At 43.6% G+C, this 23,691-nt stretch overlaps 1 protein-coding gene across 5 annotated transcripts in view; it reads right to left on the reverse strand.

Annotated features, from left to right (window-relative positions):
- The window catches only part of pmfbp1 (polyamine modulated factor 1 binding protein 1), a 267,939-nt gene that overhangs the window by 238,709 nt on the left and 5,539 nt on the right, over window positions 1-23,691 (reverse strand). For all 5 annotated transcript variants that reach the window (XM_031830907.1, XM_031830908.1, XM_031830909.1 and 2 more), the window contains exon 3: window positions 22,153-22,290. In XM_031830907.1, the coding sequence (XP_031686767.1) occupies window positions 22,153-22,290 (138 nt within the window). The remainder of the gene's footprint in view (window positions 1-22,152; window positions 22,291-23,691) is intronic.

The raw sequence follows: 23,691 nt of genomic DNA on the forward strand, positions 1-23,691 counted from the left end.
CCGCGTGTTGATTAGTGCAACATTACATATGTTAAGTCCAAAAGGGAGTCATTTGCCTCACTCATGCTCCAGTGCACCTCTATGTTCAGCCCGAAAATACTACCGGGCTCATGTTAATAAGCATAAGCTGCTCCCCCCAAACATGGGAGAGTGGGGGTGAAGAAGGGGGACGTTGGGGTTCTTTTGGGATTTCAATGGTTCATGTGTTAAAAGATGGCCTACATGCTGTGTGGCCTGCACAAAACAAACAGTGCTCAACATTAGTGTTTTACAAGTGCTGACAGTTCTCTATTGTATATGTTCCTGTGTGGGGTCTGAGCTGCACAATGGATCCCAGGGCCCCCCATCCAACCCCCCATTTCTAAGAGCCACCATTTAGGAGCTATGCAGCAGCCCTGCTAGTCGTGACAGGTGGTGCTATTGCCTCAGGGCACTGAGGCTATGCTTTGTTGCAACTTGGTCATTGGGATTATAAATAGACACCATTTGGCCATTGGAAGAGTCCCATCACAGAACTGCATGGGCGTGTGCTGGCGTGATGGATGGATGCGGCTTGATTATCATTAAAAAGTCATTTACAAGACAAATAGGGACTAGCTTTTCAAATTATGGTTACTTTATTGCTCATTTGGGTTTGGAGACGAAATGTAGTGTGAACAACCGGCCGTTAGCTTGCCTTGGAGATTACTACAGAGCTGTACAGGATGATAGGTCAGCACCGTGAGCAGGTGGGTTGACGTTCTGGGAGGTGGAGGGTGGAGAAAGTGGGTAGAGAGGGCAGTGGGGCAGTCTCTAGCACCAGGGATGCTCTGCCCTTGTGTGCATGACCAGAAAAGGCCATTTAGTCTCATGGTGGTGCTGATTCATTAACATGCTGCCCTTCCAGAAAAACTCTCCAAATTCATCTCTTCATCAAAGTCCTTAACAAAGTACAGAGGCGAGATGGGGAGCCTGCCGGCACAGTAGCAGGGAAATAACCACGTGATCTTTTTTTCTGAGGGTGAAGTAAATTAAAGCTGACAGAAATAACATCGGGGGAGAATTTAAAAGAAGATTGGAAAAAACGAGGGATAGATGAGAGAGAGACAGAGAGGGAGGGAGAAGTGCTGCAAGATGGGTCTCTGTGCCTTTAAGCGGAAGTCTCAATCTCATGTAGTTTTGTTCCTTAAAAGGAAATCAGAGGGCTTAGCTGAGGCATTGCCTTGAAAGTCATGAATAAACATCAGATTGCTTTTCTGCGCATACATCACAAGAAGACACTACCTAATGGAGGAGGACTCCTCGCCCTCCGACACATGAAAAGGCAGTGAAATTACCCACCAAACCATGCAGCCGCGTGGCTCTAAAATGGACCGCTGAGAGAGGGAGGGAGGGGGCAGAAGAGAGGAGAGGAATCTTTCACTAAAATGGCTCCCCAAGATAACCATCTTTCTAAGCTTCGGAGCGCTCTATGTTCATGACAGAAAATAAATCAAATAATATATGCTTGCTACAATAATCACTTGCAATGAGAAGAATTCAGAACTGCTTTGCATCTCGGGCCAAAGCCATTTCTCCATTCCTCCACTCCCCTTTGTCATCAAAGTTCCGTCCTCATCATTCTGCCGCCACATTTAGGAGCAGTTGCCATTTCAGAGCGGCCATTTAACAAAGCAAAAGAGTATTATTCTGGGTCTCTAAAGGAAATGAAATTGCATTTATCAGTGTGTCTCTGCTCAGAGAGGGAGAGTGAACGTGTTATGAGGAGCGGAGCGGTTGACTGGCTGCAGTAAAATGTCATCTCTCTCCACACTGGGCCCACTGATAAGAGCAGCTGCCTGGTTCACACTGTGTAGCCACACAAAATGGACACGCTGCAGAGGAGAGAGACCTGCCTGGGAGAGAGGGACAGACAGAGAGAAAGAGGAGGAGAGGGAGAAAGACCGAGAGAGAGGGAGAGAGGAAGACAGAGAGAGGGGGGTCAGAGAGGAAGAGAGGGATCAGGAGAGAGAGAGGGAGGGCGAGAGAGATAATGGAGGAGACAGATAAATACAGTGACAGAGAGACACAGCGGTAGTACAATGAAAAAGTGATAATGAGAGAGAGAACAAGAAAGATAGCTGGACTGACACCAGACATGAAGAGAAGGTATAGACTCTACACAGCCTACAGGCCCCATGAGTGTCACTGACACAGTCCACACACGATATCAGGATCTGACTAGCAACTCTATACAAGCAGATTCACTGTAGTTCAAATCAGCAGCAGATAAGCCAGCATTAGTATTCATTCAGCTTCAATAACATCTTAACACAATTCAATTATCATGCTAGAAACAACCCCCTATTCAGACAAATAATCCTTCAAACTATTTGTTGATATAACAAGTGGCTACTTGATAAAGAAAAGTGCAAATAAATATTCAATTGGGAAACAGTTGTCATGAATCATCTGTGGTGGAGGTATGGAAAACTCTTGAGCGTATGCATGTCCACCATTTCCTCCTATCTGCAAGTGTGGGTGTATCAGGGTCTGTAGAAAGCCTAGGGCAACTTAGAGTGAGGACATTTCCACAGAGATCACATGGAAAAGTTCCATCAGACAGAGATACTAATTGGTGTGTGTGTGTGTGTGTGTGTGTGTGTGTGTGTGTGTGTGTGTGTGTGTGTGTGTGTGTGTGTGTGTGTGTGTGTGTGTGTGTGTGTGTGTGTGTGTGTGTGTGTGTGTGTGTGTGTGTGTGTGTGTGGTGTGTGTGTGTGTGTGTGTGTGTGTATATATATGGACAGGCACAGGGATGTACACCTAGCCAGGCGTGAGAGCAGTGTTGTGTGGCAGAGTGCTGTAATTTCTTTGATCATTTTTAATGGCCGCTCTTTCATGTGGGGCTGCGGCTCACACACAGCTCCCTGCAGGTGTCATCTCATTCCTTCAGTTGTGGGATTAGTATGCGGCAGGCAATAAAAAGCCGGGCCATTACATTGTGCAGCGCACATACATAATCTCAACACACCAGGATCATTACCTTTTCAAAGGAGGATATCAGCTCAGGATTCAGAGAGAGAAAGAAAGAGAGAACAAGATAAATGGAGAGAGACACCAATAGAGAGAGAGAGAGAAAGAGCGAGAGAGAGAGAGAGAGACCGATAGAGAGAGAGAGACCAAGAAAGACAGACAGAGAGAGAGAGAGAGAGAGAGAGAGAGAGTTGTCAATGTTGTCCCGTTGACAATTTTGATTCTCATTTTATATTGTAAATATCCAAAATAAGCTTTGGCAATATGTACATTGTTACGTCATGCCAATAAAGCAAGAGAGACAGAGACCGATAAATAGAGAGAGAGCGAAACCGAGAGAGACCGATAGACAGAGAGAGAGACAGAGAGAGACACCGATAGAGACACAGAGAGAGAGAGAGAGAGAGAGAGAGAGAGACACCGATAGAGACACACATATACGCTTGCTTTATCGACTTCCAAAAAGCATTTGATTCTATTTGGCATACAGGACTGTTCTACAAAGTTATTGAAAGTGGTGTAGGGGGTAAAACATATGACATAATTAAATCAATGTATACTGGCAATACGTGCAGCATTAAAATTGATAAGAAAATAACATAATTCGTTAACCAGGGGCGGAGCCTCCGCCAGGGTTGCAATCTGAGCCCTGCACTCTTCAATATTTAAATTAACGAATTGGCCACTATTCTAGAAAAATCCTCAGCCCCTGGTGTTAGTCTCCACAATTCAGAAGTTAAATGCCTACTCTTCGCAGATGACCTATGCCTGCTGTCACCCACAGCACATGGCCTACAGCAGAGCCTGGACCTGCTAGAGCAGTGCTGCCAGACCTGGGCCCTGGCAGTAAACCCCAAAAAGACTAAAATAATGATTTTCCAGAGAAGATCCAGATCTCAGGGAATTAGATCAAAGTTCTCAATTGGTACAAAATATATAGAGTACTGCACACACTACAATTACTTAGGTTTAAAAATAAGCTCAACTGGACACCAGTGAATGAGCTGAGAGAGAAAGCACGCAGGGCATTCTACACCATTAAAAAGCTAATTCAAATTGAAATACCTATTAAAATTTGGCTAAAACTAATTGAATATGTCATTGAACCAATTGCACTTTATGGCAGCGAGGTGTGGGGTCCACTTGCAAAACAAGATTTCATCAAATGGGACAAACACCCCATTGAAACCCTGCATGCAGAGTTCTGTAAGATTCTCCTACATGTCCAGAGGAAAACTACAAACAATGCATGCAGGGCAGAATTAGGCCAATATCCACCAATAATAAAAACTCAAAAAATAGCAATTAAGTTTTGGAAACATCTAAAATACCGTTACCCCCTCTCATATCATTACCAAGCCCTGCAATGCCAAGAGCTGAGCAAAGAAAAGAGTCCCCTCATCCAGCTGGTCCTGGGGCTGAGTTCACAAACCTGTTCTACTAACGCACTGAAGCCTCAGGACCAGAACATCCAATCAATCAGGATAAACCAAATTACAACACAGTCAAAACAAAACTGTATTGCTTATTGGGAAACACAAACACAAAGCAAAATGCAGTGCTATCTGGTCCTAAATCGACAGTACACCGTGGCTAAATATTTGACCATGGTTACTGATCAAAACCTTAGAAAAACCTTGACAAAGTACAGGCTCAGTGAGCACAGCCTTGCCATTGAGAAGGGTAGACACAGGAAAACCTGGCTCCCTGTAGAGGAAACGCTGTGCAACCACTGCACAACAGCAGAACCTGAGACGGAGCTGCATTTCCTGACAATACGTAATATATATATATATTAAATATAAAACAATTAGAGTGTCATTTTCCCATATTTGAAACCCTTAATCAAGGTTTCAAAGACCTCTCTGATGATGATAGGCTACCCATCCTGTTGGGGGAGGACGCAGAGAGCTGTGGGTTGGCAGCGTACTACATTGCTGCCTGCCATAAGATGAGGGACAGTGTCTGACAGACCAATCAACCTGCACATGTCCTCTACTGTATACTTATTGTTATTGTTGAATGTATGGTTATTTTGACACTTGGTTATTGTTGTTGCTGTTGTCCCGTTGACAATTTGATTCTCATTTTAATTTATTTTCATATTGTAAAGAGAGACAGAGAGAGAGACCAAGAGACAGAGACCGAGAGAGAGAGAGAGAAAGAGCTATGGTGGTAGGTAGTCAGTGTGCACAGTATAAGACAGGGTGAGTTCCTTCCAAAGCCATGTTGATATTACAGATGGGTAAACTGCTCGGTGTCTGAGAGGAACCTCTGTGGAATAATAACACACTCCTCATACATAAAGTATTCAGCCAATTCACCTTTCCCTCCATCTTGAATGTGTGTGGGTAACAACTGGAGCTAATCTGATATGATTCTGACAGGGAGACAGAGGCCTACCGCAACCCACCACCACAAAACTGAAACAGAATTAGTCAAACCAACAAAACCATCCATCGCCCCCGACTTCTGAAACTTACCGCAGCACATATGCTTTAGCGATACACAGTAAAACACATTCATACACTGAAATGTAATTCTTACAGTAGGCTCAAAAGATGGCCGCCGTCTGTCTTAGCTTGCTGTGGGTGTCCTAACAGGCCTTAGCCCTCCATCTCCTCCCATACAAGACCCAGTTTCCTTCGGTTACTGGAAAGCTGTCTATGAGGCATGAGGGAGCGTTCCCTGTGAGCCCCTCACAAACGCCCGAACCTGTGTAAGCCTAGCAGACAGGTAAGAGGTCTAACAGCAACTAAAAAGCCATTTTTATGACATGTGAAATCTTTGCAAAGCAGTCAACTGTTTCATTATTCATAGTGCTCAGGAGGCCTTCCTTCTCTCTGCTTGTAGAGAAACACAGCCAGCTCCTTTTACCTCAGCAGGCTCGTTCAGCTCTATCCTCCAAGGCAGCCCACTGAAACCAGGTGTAATTTACACTCCATCTTTATCTATTTATTTGGTTCTCTATAAACCCTGGTCTGTTATGACCAGTGGGCAGAGGCAGAACTTCTCTCCAGGCCTCAGTGAGTGTCTAGGAGGATAAGCAGGGTTGGACAAGGGTTGCAGTGAATATAAAAGGAATGTCATCACGTTTTGCTACCTCTTAACATGATGCAATACAACAAAGTTCCCAATGAATGGTCTTCCTCAGATACACTACCTGACCAAAAGTATGTGGACATCTCATTCCAAAATATGGAGTTGGTCCCCCCGTTGCTGCTAGAACAGCCTCCACTCTTCTGGGAAGGCTTTCCACTAGATGTTGGAACATTGCTGCGGGGACTTGCTTCCATTCAGTCACAAGAGCATTAGTGAGGTCGGGCACTGATGTTGGGTACAGAATTGTCTAAAATGCCATTGTACGCTGTAGCGTTAAGATGTCCCGTCACTGGAACTAAGGTGCTTAGCCCGAACCATGAAAAACAGCCCCAGGCCATTATTCCTCCTCCACCAAACTTTACCGTTGGCACTATGCATTAGGGCAGGTAGCGTTCTCCTGGCATCCGCCAAACCTAGATTCGTCTGTCGGACTGCCTGATGGTGAAAAGTGATTAATCACTCCAGATAACACATTTCCACTGCTCCAGAGTCCAATGGCGGCAAGCTTTACATCCCTCCAGCCGATCCTTGGCATTGCGCATGGTGATCTTAGGCTTATGTACGGCTGCTCGGCCATGGAAACCCATTTCATGAAGCTGCTGACGAACAGTTCTTGTGCTTCGTTGCTTCCAGAGGCAGTTTGGAACTTGGTAGTGAGTGTTGCAACCGACAACAGACGATTTTTACCCGCTTCAGCACTCGTCGGTCCCGTTCTGTAAGCTTGTGTGGCCTACTTCTTCGCGGCTGAGTCGTTGTTGCTCCTATACATTTCCACTTCACAATAACAGCATTGACCGGGTCAGCTCTAGCAGGGCAGAAATTTGACGAACTGACTTGTTGGAAAGGTGGCATCCTATGACGGTGCCACGTTGAAAGTCACTGAGCTCTTCAGTAAGGCTATTCTACTGCCAATGTTTGTCTATGGAGATTGCATGACTGTGTGCTCGATTTTATACACCGGTCAACAACGGGTGTGGCTGAAATAGCCAAATCCACTCATTTGAAGGGGTGTCCACATACACTATATATACAAAAGTATCACTGGTGTTTACAAACCTGTATAGCTGTAGCCCAAGAATTTAACCAACATGGTGGGTTAATGAAGACATACCAATATGGCTCAAATAAATGGGAAAATAGGCCCAAGCCAAGGTATGGCTTTTCTATCATGATGACCTTTGGTTATACCTTGTGTGTGTATGCGTTTGTACGTGGGTGTTGAACACAGGTGGTCTGCTAGTTGGAAGAGGACCGACCTGACTGCTTTCCCTGTCACACAGGTACAACTGCTGGGCCTGAGAGGAGACACTGTAGGGTTTACTGCTGCTATAATCCACACACACACACACACACACAATGGAGAGTAGTAGACATTGCCAATGCCTCTTCATGTTCCATGCTGCTTACAATAACATATAAAATACCCAAACACCTTGTCTTAGAACAACACAAACATAAGATATCAACACCCACGCGACTTGACCTCTCTCCACCTCACATAGGTATTGTCTGTGAAGAGCAGTTAAACTATCACAGCCTATGGAAATCCTACTTCATCCCTCACAAAGCCCCATTTTACTCCAATTACCTGCAACATCCATTACTACAGAGAGCGTGTGAGGGACAACTCAACATCCTGTTTACCTCAACAGAATGAATATGCTCTAGTTCTGGGGGATTCTAAGTACTGTATGACGAATCAGATGAACTCATCTGAATAAACGAAAGCAATCTCCCACAACCCTGCTTCACCCAGCCCTGTGGTCAGTCAGTCAGTCAGCAGGTACTGGGCAGGGCTGGACTACACACAGCTAGGGAGCAGCTGGGTCCAGTTGTGCTGAAGCCCGGGAGGAGAGGAGAGAGTTTGGGATGAATATATGAATAGATGCTCAGGGGTTTCAGTAAACAGAGTCTGGGTTATTCACTCCCTCTCTGTTATCAGGGCTGATTAGGAGGACTAGGCTGGGTCTGCAGGTTCTCTAACATCCACAGGCAGTAGTCCACAGCAGACATTACTGTACGGTAAGATAGATGAACAGATGAGATACATCTAACCAATAACATTCCAGTAGCATTACAACTAGAGGTCGACAGATTAATCAGAATGGCCGATTAATTAGGGCCAATTTTTTATTTATAAATGTATTTAATTATTATTATTTTTTACACCTTTATTTAACTAGGCAAGTCAGTTAAGAACACATTCTTAATTTCAACGACGGCCTAGGAATGGTGGGTTACCTGTCATATTTTTACCTCATCAGCTCGGGGGATTCAATCTTGCAACCTTTCAGTTAACTAGTCCAACGCTCTAACTACCTGATTACATTGCACTCCATGAGGAGCCTGTTTCGCAAATGCAGTAAGCCAAAGTAAGTTGCTAGCAAGCATTAAACTTGTAAAAACTTATAAAAAACAATCAATCAATCATAATCACTAGTTACCTACACATGGTTGATAATATTACTAGTTTATCTAGCGTGTCCTGCGTTGCATATAATCGATGCGGTGCGTATCGTTGCTCCAATGTGTACCTAACCATAAACATCAATGCCTTCCTTAAAATCAATACACAGAAGTATTTATTTTTAAACCTGCATATTTAGCAAAAAGAAATCCAGGTTAGCAGGCAATATTAACCAGGTGAAATTGTGTCACTTCTCTTGCGTTCATTGCACGCAGTCAGTGTATATGCAACAGTTTGAGCCAGAATTGTACGTAATTATGACATAACATTGAAGGTTGTGCAATGTAACAGGAATATTTAGACTTATGGATGCCACCCGTTAAAATACGGAATGGTTCTGTAGTTCACTGAAAGAATAAACGTCTTGTTTTCGAGATGATAGTTTCCGGATTCAACCATATTAATGACCTAAGGCTCGTATTTCTGTGTGTTATTATGTTATAATTAAGTCTATAATTTGATAGAGCAGTCTGACTGAGCGATGGTAGGCAGCAGGCTACCATTAGGCTGGTGTAACTGATGTGAAATGGCTAGCTAGTTAGCGGGGTGTGCGCTAATAGCGTTTCAAACGTCACTCGCTCTGAGACTTGGAGTGGTTGTTCCCCTTGCTCTGCATGGGTAACGTTGCGTCGAGGGTGGCTGTTGTCCATGTGTTCCTGGTTCGAGCCCAGGTAGGAGCGAGGAGAGCGACGGAAGCTATACTGTTACACTGGCAATACTAAAGTGCCTATAAGAACATCCAATAGTCAAAGGTTCATGAAATACAAATGGTATAGAGAGGGCAGGGTAGCCTAGTGGTTAGAGCGTTGGACTAGTAAGTTCAAATCCCCGAGCTGACAAGGCACAAATCTGTCGTTCTGCCCCTGAACAGGCAGTTAACCCACTGTTCCTAGGCCGTCATTGAAAATAAGAATTTGTTCTTTAACTGACTTGCCTAGTTAAATAAAGGTAAAAACAAAACAAAAAAAGTCCTATAATTCCTATAATAACTACAACCTAAAACTTCTTACCCGGGAATATTGAAGAGTCATGTTAAAAGAAACCACCAGCTTTCATATGTTCTCATGTTCTGAGCAAGGAACTTAAACGTTAGCTTTCTTAACCTCTAGTGACACCCCATCCCGTGAACAGGACTGTTGTCATCATCTGACACTAATTAGCATAACGCAACGGACATAAATATTCCTAGAAAATATTCCTATTCATGAAAATCACAAATGAAATATATTGAGACACAGCTTAGCCTTTTGTTAATCACCCTGTCATCTCAGATTTTCAAAATATGCTTTACAGCCAAAGCTAGACAAGCATTTGTGTAAGTTTATCAATAGCCTAGCATAGCATTTTGTCCAGCTAGCAGCAGGTAACTTGGTCACGGAAATCAGAAAAGCAATCAAATTAAATCGTTTACCTTTGATGAGCTTCGGATGTTTTCACTCACGAGACTCCCAGTTAGATAGCCAATGTTCTTCACGTTTGGCTGAGAAATCGACCGGACACGACAACGCCAAAAAATATTCCAAATTAGCTCCATAATATCGACAGAAACATGGCAAACGTTGTTTATAATCAATCCTCAAGGTGTTTTTCAAATATCTATTCGATAATATATCCATCGGGACAATTAGTTTTTCAGTAGGACCGACCGGAAAACTACGTCACAATGCTGTAGACACCTTCGGGAATACGGAGAAAGCGTAATCTGGCTGATAGCCCATTCACTGCTCAATAGGGACGCATTGGAACGCAGCGCTTTCAAAACATGAGGCACTTCCGGATTGGATTTTTCTCAGGCTTTCGCCTGCAACATCAGTTCTGTTATACTCACAGACAATATTTTTACAGTTTGGAAACTTTAGAGTGTTTTCTATCCTAAGCTGTCAATTATATGCATATTCTAGCATCTTGTCCTGACAAAATAACCCGTTTACCTAGGGAACGTTATTTTTCCAAAAATGAAAATACTGCCCCCTAGTAGCAAAATTAAGGCACATATTTTCTTAAAAGGCACATACTCCAACACTTTGTTTTTGCATTATTTAAACCAAATTGAACATGTTTCATTATTTATTTGAGGCTAAATTGATTTTATTGATGTATTATATTAAGTTAAAATAAGTGTTCATTCAGTATTGTGATATGCAACTTTTCAGGGAAGCTAGAAACCAATATACACAGGCAGTTAGAAAAGCCAAGGCTAGCTTTTTCAAGAAGAAATTTGGTTCCTGCAACACAAACTCAAAAAAGTTCTGGGACACGGAGTCCATGGAGAATAAGAACACCTACTCCCAGCTGCCCACTGCACTGAAGATAGGAAACACTGTCACCACCGATAAATCCACTATAATGGAGAATTTCAATAAGCATTTTTCTATGGCTGGCCATGCTTTCCACCTGGCTACCCCTACCCCGGTCAACAGCACTGCACCCCCCACAGCAACTCGCCCCATTTTTCCTTCTCCCAAATCCAGTCAGCTGATCTTCTGAAAGAGCTGCAAAATCTGGACAAATTAGCCGGGCTAGACAATCTGGACCCTTTCGTTCTAAAATAATCTGCCGAAATTGTTGCAACCCCTATTAATAGCCTGTTCAACCTCTCTTTCGTGTCATCTGAGATTCCCAAAGATTGGAAAGCCGCTGCGGTCATCCCCCTCTTCAAAGGGGGGGACACTCTTGACCCAAACTGCTACAGACCTATATCTATCCTACCCTGCCTTTCTAAGGTCTTCGCAAGCCAAGTCAACAAACATATTACCGACCATTTCGAATCCCACCATAACTTCTCCGCTATGCAATCTGGTTTCTGAGCTGGTCATGGGTGCACCTCAGCCACGCTCAAGGTCCTAAACGATATCTTAACCGCCATCGATAAGAAACAATACTGTGCAGCCGTATTCATTGACCTGGCCAAGGCTTTCGACTCTGTCAATCACCACATCCTCATCGGCAGACTCGACAGCCGTGGTTTCTCAAATGATTGCCTCGCCTGGTTCACCAACTACTTCTCTGATAGAGTTCAGTGTGTCATATCGGAGGGTCTGTTGTCCGGGCCTCTGGCAATACCTATGGGGGCGCCACAGGGTTCAATTCATGGACCGACTCTCTTCTCTGTATACATCAATGTCGCTCTTGCTGCTTGTGAGTCTCTGATCCACCTCTACACAGACGACACCATTCTGTATTCTTCTGGCCCTTCATTTGACACTGTGTTAACAACCCTCCAGGCGAGCTTCAATGCCATACAACTCTCCTTCCGTGGCCTCCAATTGCTCTTAAATACAAGTAAAACTAAATGCATGCTCTTCAACCGATCACTGCCTGCACCTGCCCGCCTGACCAACATCACTACTCTGGACGGCTCTGACTTAGAATATGTGGACAACTACAAATACCTAGGTGTCTGGTTAGACTGTAAACTCTCCTTCCAGACCCATATCAAACATCTCCAATTCAAAGTTAAATCTAGAATTGGCTTCCTATTTCGAAACAAAGCATCCTTCACTCATGCTGCCAAACATACCCTTGTAAAACTGACCATCCTACCAATCCTCGACTTCGACGATGTAATTTACAAAATAGCCTCCAATACCCTACTCAATAAATTGGATGCAGTCTATCACAGTGCAATCCGTTTTGTCACCAAAGCCCCATATACCACCCACCACTGCGACCTGTACGCTCTCGTTGGCTGGCCCTCGCTTCATACTCGTCGTCAAACCCACTGGCTCCAGGTCATCTACAAGACCTTGCTAGGTAAAGTCCCCCCTTATCTCAGCTCGCTGGTCACCATAGCAGCACCCACCTGTAGCACGCGCTCCAGCAGGTATATCTCTCTGGTCACCCCCAAAACCAATTCTTCCTTTGGTCGCCTCTCCTTCCAGTTCTCTGCTGTCAATGACTACAAAAATTACAAAACTACAAAAATCTATGAAACTGGAAACACTTATATCCCTCACTAGCTTTAAGCACCAGCTGTCAGAGCAGCTCACAGATTAATGCACCTGTACATAGCCTATCTATAATTTAGCCCAAACAACTGCCTCTTTCCCTACTGTATTTATTTATTTTGATCCTTTGCACCCCATTATTTCTCTCTTCTTTGCACATTCTTCCACTGCAAATCAACCATTCCAGTGTTTTACTTGCTACCATGGCCTTTTTTTGCCTTTACCTCCTTTATCTCACCTCACTTGCTCACATTGTATATAGACTTATTTTTCTACTGTATTATTGACTGTATGTTTGTTTTACTCAATGTGTAACTCTGTGTTGTTGTATGTGTCTAACTGCTTTGCTTTATCTTGGCCAGGTCACAATTGTAAATGAGAACTTGTTCTCAACTTGCCTACCTGGTTAAATAAAGGTGAAATAAAAAATAAACAATTGATGTAATTGTCATTATTACAAATAAATAAATGAATACAAAAATTGCCCGATTAATCGGTATCGGCTTTTTTTTGGTCCTCCAATAATCGGTATCGGCGTTGAAAAATCATAATCTGTCTACCTCTAATTACAACTCCCAGCTCCAGCCCTAATGTCCAGTGCATTTACATTGAGACAACACCTCTTTGTTTTACTCCATAAAAATGAGAATGATAAACCAAAGGTAAACAACAATTGATAACCTAATTTCACTATACAAGATAAACAATGTCTAAATGTTTAAAATAAGCTACACTATGCTAGTTTAATGGTACTGTATTGAAGCATCATTGCCTTAAACTAGGGTAAAAATTAATTCATGTATTTCATTTGATGTAAAAACATCTTGTCCATACTGACTGATACTGGGATTGCTGGCAGGCAGGAAGGCAGGCAGGCAGTTGATATGATTCCCAAGGTGTACTGGGGAGAGATCCCACTGGTCTGATAAAAGGCCTGGGTTCCTGCAGCAAACGCTGCTTTTCTCCAGACGTAGGCCTACACTCAACTTTAATTGGCCTTTTCTGTAGCTGTGAACCTTAATGACTCTGTTCCTGGATTAAAAGCCTTCTACCTCTCTCTCCTTCCCTTCCTCCCCCTTCACTTTCTCTCTCTCCTTCCCTTCCACCCCCTTCTGTCTCTCCTTCCCTTCCTCCCCCTTCACTTTCTCTCTCTCCTTCCCTTCCACCCCCTTCTGTCTCTCCTTCCCTTCCTCCCCCTTCTCTTCCTCTCGCTCCTTCCCTTCCTCCCCTTTCACTCTCTCTCCCTTCCTCCCCTTTCACTCTCTCTCCCTTCCTCCCCTTTCACTCTCTCTCCCTTCCTCCCCCTTCTCGAACTCCCTCCCTTCTCGAACTCCCTCCCTTCCTCTCCCTTCTCCCTCCCTTCCTCCTTCCCTTCCTCGCCCTTCTCCCTCCCTCCTTCCCTTCCTCCCCCTTCTCCCTCCTTCCCTTCTCTCTCCCTCCTTCCCTTCCTCCCCTTCTCTCTCTCCCTCCTTCCCTTCCTCCCCTTCTCTCTCTCCCTCCTTCCCTTCCTCCCCCTTCTCTCTCTCTCTCTCTCTCTCTCTCTCTCCTAATCCTCCTGCTCCTCTCTCCCTCACACTACCTCTCATCCTCAGCCACTCCAACAACTATACACATAAAAACACAAAAAACACACAAACAACCTTTTCTTTGAGGTTAAAGTCTAAGAGTTTTTCTCTCCAAAAGGTTAGAGGACAAGGTATGTATCACTCCTGAATAATTTCAAGTTTTTCTTTCCTTTTGTCCCCATAGTGCTTTCTCTCCATTGTCGCTATCTTTGCAACATCAGCCACAATCCATTCATTTCTGACAGAGAGGTGAGAAACAGAAGAAACACTCATGAAGGTGAACCAGTGAACCAAACTTCTCAGGATACTAGGGCTGGGAATTGCCAGGGACCTCATGATACGACATTATCACGATACTTAGGTGCCAATACAATATGTACTGCGATTCTCACAATTCTATATGTATTGCAATTCGATACTGTGATTTTATTGCGATTCGATGTTCCTAACATATTGCTCACCTGCAGCTGCAGAGGGAAAGTAGAGACATGAGAAAAAAATGCTGAAAACAAATATAATACTGCAAAACTGTCAAAACTATACAATATATAGTCAAAAATTATATCCCGATATGCAACTGTATAGATTTTTTCCCCATCACTACAGGATACAAAGCAGGGCTAGGCTTTATACATCCTACAGAACAACAAGGTGATGAGAAAATATATTGTCTACATTACCTTATGTGCTGTATAACTGACTCACACATTGGGAGTCAAGGCTACATTTAAATTAGGTTAATTCCATTCATGCATTTGTGCTTGCAGAACAAAGCAAAACAGTACAATTTTCTCCATTCTCCAACAGCTCTCTGCATTGTCTACTCACGCCATTGTTGTCAAGCCTATTGTAGTGTTGTCACGATACCAGAATTGACTTAGATACCGTTAACAGTAGGGATGCACGATATATCAGTGAACATATTGGAATCGGACGATATTAGCTAAAAATGCCAACTTCGGTATCGGCCGATGTCTAGTTGAAAGCCCTGATGTGCAAAACCAATGTCAAAGCTACAGTGAATAACTATATAACATAGATACATGACGTCTTGACGCCACGTAAAATGTAGCACTACACGTGCAACACAGCATTCCTAACCTATCCCACAATGTCTGCTGTGTGGATCGAGCATCTGCTATTTTTCAGATGTTGCCCTGCCGGAGTTACACATTTATAGGATCACTGCTATTAGCTTCATGACATACATACTATAGAACACTGTTTGGGTCTTTGCGTGTCAAAAAAGATACAGTAGCACTGTCACAGCTGTACAAAAAAAGTCTGCAAACAAGCAAACACCGGCCATGAACAATGTGTTTACAATACTGTGTTGGTAATAAAGCATCATTTATTCGACCTCAACTTCTGGGGTAGCTAGCTTCTGCTTGGTACCTAGCTAGCACCAATACAACTAGCCTGGAAACAATGACCAGTAGAAACTGCAGTCATTTTCATTATTCTTAAAAAATGATTTAGAAATCCTTGTGAATAAGTATTAGCTAGGTTGCCACTTGCTGTTCGCCTATTGAAATTTAACTTCGGTTCATGAAAATAAATAGCTAGTCAGCAACTTAACCCTGTTGCCCAAAGCCAACGTTATAAGCAGCCAGCTAGCTTCATCTGGCTCGACCACACCGGGTTATGTGTTGTGAAGCTAGCCACAATAAGGATTAGGCACAATAGTGGAATTTGCAGTTCGCCTTCAAAATAAATGTATGTCATTGACAGTAATGCAAATGAATACAAATAGTAGAATTATGCCATACTTTTATTTTGAAGGCTAACCGCAAAGTCCACTATTGTGGCTAATCCTTATTGTGGCTAGCTTCACATAGATGGGTCCGACCACCATTAATCAAATAAGAACTGTCATATAAATGAGGGTTATTTTAAATGACACCTAGCTATATAGTTATCTAGCTAACTATAGCTACTGAAACAGATGTGTTATTTGACATGTATCATTTTTGACATGCAAAGACCCAAACAACATTCCATAGAAAGGTTGAGAAGGAAATGACTGAACAAATAAACAAAGACACGGCACAGCAAGTAAATGAAAGAAATAGGTTTTGATTATGTTTTACTGGTAATGGGGACATACGTAAATGCCAAAATAACTTTTTGGTCAGTGTGTGTGTGTGTAACCTTTATTTAACTAGGTAAGTCAGTTAAGAACAAATTCTCATTTACAATGATGGCCTGGACAACGCTGGGCCAATTGTGCGCCGCACTATGGGACTCTCAATCACGGCCGGATGTGATACAGCCTGGATTCGAACCAGGGACTGTAGTGACGCCTCTTGCACGGAGATGCAGTGCCTTAGACCGCTGTGTGCATGTGTGTGTGTTAACTATTTAACTGTACTAGAATGCTTAAAGGGCCGCTAAAATTGTAGATATCGGTTATCGGCATAGGTTTTTTTTGACAAGGAAAATATCGGATATCGGTATCAGGCAAAAATGTAATATCGGTGCATCACTAGTTACCAGGTTTAGTATAGCAATACTCCATACCAAAACTCAGCTACTGCTCAGTTCAATCGTTGGGAAACTTTTGAGTATAATATCATTACATTACAGCCATGTATTTTTTTATTTAATTTTATTTTTATTTCACCTTTATTTCACCAGGTAGGCAAGTTGAGAACAAGTTCTCATTTACAATTGCGACCTGGCCAAGATAAAGCAAAGCAGTTCAACAGATACAACGACAGAGTTACACATGGAGTAAAACAAACATACAGTCAATAATACAGTATAAACAAGTCTATATACAATGTGAGCAAATGAGGTGAGAAGGGAGGTAAAGGCAAAAAAGGCCATGGTGGCAAAGTAAATACAATATAGCAAGTAAAACACTGGAATGGTAGTTTTGCAATGGAAGAATGTGCAAAGTAGAAATAAAAATAATGGGGTACAAAGGAGCAAAATAAATAAATTAATTAAATACAGTTGGGAAAGAGGTAGTTGTTTGGGCTAAATTATAGGTGGGCTATGTACAGGTGCAGTAATCTGTGAGCTGTTCTGACAGTTGGTGCTTAAAGCTAGTGAGGGAGATAAGTGTTTCCAGTTTCAGAGATTTCTGTAGTTCGTTCCAGTCATTGGCAGCAGAGAACTGGAAGGAGAGGCGGCCAAAGAAAGAATTGGTTTTGGGGGTGACTAGAGAGATATACCTGCTGGAGCGTGTGCTACAGGTGGGAGATGCTATGGTGACCAGCGAGCTGAGATAAGGGGGGACTTTACCTAGCAGGGTCTTGTAGATGACATGGAGCCAGTGGGTTTGGCGACGAGTATGAAGCGAGGGCCAGCCAACGAGAGCGTACAGGTCGCAATGGTGGGTAGTATATGGGGCTTTGGTGATAAAACGGATTGCACTGTGATAGACTGCATCCAATTTGTTGAGTAGGGTATTGAAGGCTATTTTGTAAATGACATCGCCAAAGTCGAGGATTGGTAGGACGGTCAGTTTTACAAGGGTATGTTTGGCAGCATGAGTGAAGGATGCTTTGTTGCGAAATAGGAAGCCAATTCTAGATTTAACTTTGAATTGGAGATGTTTGATATGGGTCTGGAAGGAGAGTTTACAGTCTAACCAGACACCTAAGTATTTGTAGTTGTCCACGTATTCTAAGTCAGAGCCGTCCAGAGTAGTGATGTTGGACAGGCGGGTAGGTGCAGGTAGCGATCGGTTGAAGAGCATGCATTTATAGTTTTACTTGTATTTAAGAGCAATTGGAGGCCACGGAAGGAGAGTTGTATGGCATTGAAGCTTGCCTGGAGGGTTGTTAGCACAGTGTCCAAAGAAGGGCCAGAAGTATACAGAATGGTGTCGTCTGTGTAGAGGTGGATCAGAGACTCACAAGCAGCAAGAGCGACCTCATTGATGTATACAGAGAAGAGAGTCGGTCCAAGAATTGAACCCTGTGGCACCCCCATAGAGACTGCCAGAGGTCCGGACAGCAGACCCTCTGATTTGACACACTGAACTCTATCAGAGAAGTAGTTGGTGAACCAGGCGAGGCAATCATTTGAGAAACCACGGCTGTCGAGTCTGCCGATGAGGATGTGGTGATTGACAGAGTCGAAAGCCTTGGCCAGATCAATGAATACGGCTGCACAGTAATGTTTCTTATCGATGGCGGTTAAGATATCGTTTAGGACCTTGAGCGTGGCTGAGGTACACCCATGACCAGCTCTGAAACCAGATTGCATAGCAGAGAAGGTATGGTGAGATTCGAAATGTTCGGTAATCTGTTTGTTGACTTGGCTTTCGAAGACCTTAGAAAAGCATGGTAGGATAGATATAGGTCTGTAGCAGTTTGGGTCAAGAGTGTCCCCCCCTTTGAAGAGGGGGATGACCGCAGCTGCTTTCCAATCTTTGGGAATCTCAGACGACACGAAAGAGAGGTTGAACAGGCTAGTAATAGGGGTGGCAACAATTTCGGCAGATAATTTTAGAAAGAAAGGGTCCACATTGTCTAGCCCGGCTGATTTGTAGGGGTCCAGATTTTGCAGCTCTTTCAGAACATCAGCTGAACGGATTTGGGAGAAGGAGAAATGGGGAAGGCTTGGGCGAGTTGCTGTTGGGGGTGCAGTGCTGTTGACCGGGGTAGGAGTAGCCAGGTGGAAAGCATGGCCAGCCGTAGAAAAATGCTTATTGAAATTCTCAATTATGGTGGATTTATCAGTGGTGACAGTGTTTCCTATCTTCAGTGCAGTGGGCAGCTGGGAGGAGGTGTTCTTATTCTCCATGGACTTTACAGTGTATGCATTAATGAATCAATTATACAATCAATTTGAATTTGTTTCTAGCAATCTAACTACATAACAGTAATCATTTATTTGAATGGTAAATCTCTATTAATAAACTGGGTAAATCAAGATGTAGTTTTATCTACAATATAGGTGAATTCATATTCAACAGGAGTGTGTGCATGCATTGAGTTATTGCGCTTGTTTTTGCTAATTTCATGGGGCTACAGACAATCGTATTGTTTTGTACTTAACATTTGCATATAAGTAGCTTCTTTTATAAAAGTGTGCGCTCTCTTTAACCAGTAATGACTTCATTCATTCATGAGCCAAAAGGCAATAGATCATCTTTACAAGAGACGTGAGAGACCAAATACGTGAATGAATAAAGTTTTTAGTGGCAATCAGCTTTGAAATCAGCATATTTTGCATTGTGATTCACATATTAACCCAAACAAAGTACTAACGTAGTGAATTGATGTTAGCTTTAGCTGTTAGCTAGTAAGGAAAGCTAGCCTACAAATCTGGAAGCTACCGGTACCTTCTTGCATTGTAAAGTGTTCTAGCCTGTTTGGACATTGTTTTGCAAACAGTAATGAACATTTTCTACATGCTGTATCGCATTATTCAAGTGTGTTAACTTCTGTGCAGCATGAGTGGGGACCTAACATGATGCAGCTCAGACTGCCAGTGCAGGCTAAGTGGAACAGGCAAGACAGGGTGCGCGCCTCGCGATATAAGGGGATATCGGCTGCCGCTGTGAGACACATTTTGACAAAAGTACCGAAAGTAACAACACCATTTTTCATGATCTAGTATCGAAAAAGTACAAAAGTTTTGGTATACAGGCAACACTAGCCTCTTGCCTTGAAGAGTTTGAGATGGAAGAAACTCAAAGCTTTGTGCAACTGAAAACCAATTATGAGGGAAATGTCTCCAGTGTAAAAACTTACGCTACTCTCAAAGACAATAATAAACCTTTTTAAAAGGCTTTATACTATACCAGCATACCTTTAAGTGTGAAAAAGCATAAGAGGCACAAAGGCTACAGGACACTGTACTCTGTACCTACATTGTACTACAAATTTTGTATCTATGTTTGAGCTTCAATAGATTTGAAAGATTGCCACAAGCATATTATTCTTCTAGCATGAAAGCAAAAAAAGTTTGCAACTTCAAGGCTGTCCATCTTCATGAAAAAATGTGGGTGTTTTATTTGCGTGCGTGCGTGCGTGTGTGTGCATGTGCGCGTGTGGCACCTGTCCTTCAGAGTAGCAGTGTGTTTCTTCCCTGCCAGCTGCCCTGGTCTGGCCAGCATGGAGCGGAGTGCTGAGTGATAGACTGATCGATGGGCAGCCTAATCAGCCAGCTTAACTCTAATACCCTGGACAGGTCCACATCATTATCATATCAGGCTCCACACATTTCAAGGTGACAAGGAAGAGGCAAAAGATTAAAGCCAATCTTGTAAAGAGGCGCCACAACTTTTAATGTGCTGACCAAGACAGGCTAGGTTTTATCTGGTAGCAGAGAAAGAAAGGAGGCTGAAGGAAGTGACAAAACAACACAGTGAAAACAGATGAGGAACACTATCAGTTAAAATGATTCTGTGCTAGCGAGCACATGGCTTATCAGTGGCTTTGTTGTGGCACGAGCTCTAACCATACCTCAAACCACCTTCGTCAGCCAGCTCTCCCCCCAGCCTGGTCCTAGACTCATAGCAGCCCTTACTGGCTATCTATTAAGGTAAGCGTTTGTTTAACTCCACACACATTTGGGGGCGCTGGGGGAACTCTTAGAAATCATCTATAAACTCCTTTAAACAAACTGTTTACAGGCCATAAATGACGCATAAAAGAAGAAACAGGTTTGAGGTTGGAGCTGAGGCTTGTGGTGGTGGTGTCTGCACACACTTCACTCGATTATCTTCAACACACACACATACCCCCGATCTGTGATTGATTCACAAAGGAGGACCACAATACATGCATTCCACACTTTAAAACCAGCCAAAATGACAGACACATTCATGAGAAATGTTGACTAACTGCGCAACAACAAAAAAGACATTCCAATGCCAAGAACAACCTGGCACCAATTAAGCTCTAGCTTTAGAAAGCACTGCCAATTCAAACCCAACAGGCAAACACAGTATGTACTACATTCAGTATTGTGTAATGGCATTGAGTTTCTTTCCAGCATGTTCAAATAATAGACAACAGTGCATGTAGGCTATATGCGCTTATCTTCAGTGTGCTGCTATAATGAATGCGTAGACCGATTCGTTTAGGGTTTAATAAGTAATGCTGCCTGTTGAAGGTCAACCACATTCCATTCCTGTGAAGATGAAATTACTGAAAGGTCTGGGGCAGTCAGCTACACAGAGAGACAAAGAGAACGTTGACTTGGCCAACAGGCACACCCTTTCCCAAACTCTGCCTGGGCTTATTTTAATAATCCAATACAAAAACAGTCATTTACCTTTTTTCTTATTGTCCTAGTTCATAATTCCCCAGGATAGAGTCTACAGGGAAATGGAGGGGGATACCAATTTCTACAAAAGCAACTTTCTGTTCACCAAAATTGCCGCTCTCATTATACTGTTCATGGGAGAAATGTGAAAAGTGCTCAAACCAAAGGTTTTTGAGGCATGAAACCTGATTAATAAGCTGTGATACAGATGCCTCCATGACAATTTCATCTGTAATGAAGACCATGTGGTTAGCAGCTCCAGTGTCGACCCCGAGGCCCAGCTACAGTGAATACGGCTGATTTTGCATGAAAAGCCCAGTTAATAACATTAGGGGGAAATCTCAACAATCGTTCAACGCAGGAACAAGTTCAGCAATACATGGGCCTGAGAGTAAATCAATCTTAAATTGATTAGCTGTTCCCAGTGAAAGACTCAGATGAGGTTGTTTCCCCCTACCTTGTTCTGAACTCACCTGCAAGCCCACTGATTGCCGAGCTCCAGGCTTATTCTATGAGCCTTGACAATCCATATCCATACACACACACAGTCAGCTGTCTATATAGTTATGAATGTGAATGTGACTTTCCCCATAGTCAGTGTAACCCTGAACTTAGCAGCCACCACTCCCCATCATCATTAATGCTTAAGATGGCTAACAAGCCCACTGTCAACAGCTTCCAGGCTAATCGACATGTCAATCAATGGCGGGTGTGAGGCGGGCTTTTAGAGGGTCCCTGGGGTGGCTGCTTAGAGCACGCTCAGTTTAACACAGCAGCGCACTGAGGGTGTAAACAGAGAAGGATATAGACTTCTGGATTGACTAGCTGATCAATGCCATTGATCACTCACCTCCAGCTCTTTGTGTAAGCTGACTGTTCTCCCCTCCACCGCCCGGCCCTCCGCCTCCTCAGCCTCCAGCGCCTGGATCAGAACCTCATTCTGCTCACTCAGGTCCCGCACAAACGACTGTAGCACGCCCACCTTGCTCTAGAGGGAGACAGAGAAGAGGGGCACAGCAGACATGACATTTGTTAGGTGTTTATTGGAATATCAACACTGAAATGGATTGCTGCTGCCCACCTTCACTCAGTGTTATGGAGGGAGGACTGAGTGACCAGTTGGGATTACAACAAATCCATTCAGAAAATACAGCATATTCTCAAGCATCACTTTGTATGAATACAGCAAAGGAAGCAGTGATGGTCGGAGAAAGTTTGAAAGTGGTAGGCATCAGGTAGGTAAAGTCAGGTAGGTAAAGTCAGGTAGTTATTTGAGGGAGACAGAGACAACTCTTCTCGCTTGCTGTTGTGTCCTTTCCTGTCCCGCCCCCATCCCCTCTCTGACAGATAGCCCCTCTGATCATAAAGCAGGACATGCAGGGGGTGTTCGGGCCAAACCCATCAGATGACATCCAAACCCCCCCATATTAGAGCTCTGCTAACACCAGGGGTACTATTAGTCATATGCCACCTTTGATCTAGCATGGCATCTTCACAGCCCAGACACATGGATGCTCTGACACTAACTCTTATGCAGGAACATGCCAACTATCTGCAGAACAGCCCAGACAGTTTGGACCCAGATTATAATTTAGTGCGGGATGGACACATAGGAATTATTACGGCTCTGTCGGCCGTCAGGTAGAAATGGAGATAAATGCTCCATCAGACTGAAGGGTATTTGCTTTTCAAAGCCTCTTTTATAGGAGTGGAGATGGAGGTGAAGTGGAAGTGACAAGTGCCCCACCTCACTTAAACAGAACACAAACAGGTGGGTTTGATGCTGCCCTGATGCAAAGCCCAGCCCACCAGCTCAATCAGCCCGTGGTGATGGGCACTGGCAGCACCCACCCAGTGAACTGAGGGCTGTACATGGAAAGGCCCTCCCCCTTCAAACACTAGGCTAATTCTCTAGCCCCAAAGACGCATGTGGGAGTCCTTACTGTGACTAATAGATGAGAGGAGCAGCATTAGGTTCCTTGAGAGTACCAACATGGGTCCTGCCAACATCAAAGGTTCCCCTTTCTGTTAAGTAATTCTTCCCTCAGTTTGAAAGAATGAGCAGACGAGAGTCTGGCAGGGGGGAGGAGGGTGAGAGTGTGAGGGAAGGTAGGGCAGGAGGGGGGAGAAAGAGGGGGAGAAAATGAGAAAGAGAGAATATATTTTAGGTGTATAATCCTGCTTCCCAGCTGTGAGCAATTTTACAAAATGAGGAAGATAATGCAAACCTCATAATGACACAAATAATAATCCAATAACACAAATAGCCAGCCACCCAGCTGCATCCAGGACAGCGGCTGGCTATCTCGGCCACCACACAGCCTCACCACATTCAAATTCATATTGGATTTTTATTCTTTCACCTTTCTCAAAGCATCCATTTCAGACG

The sequence above is a fragment of the Oncorhynchus kisutch genome, linkage group LG8, assembly GCF_002021735.2.
Source record: "Oncorhynchus kisutch isolate 150728-3 linkage group LG8, Okis_V2, whole genome shotgun sequence".
Taxonomy (NCBI): Eukaryota; Metazoa; Chordata; class Actinopteri; order Salmoniformes; family Salmonidae; genus Oncorhynchus; species Oncorhynchus kisutch.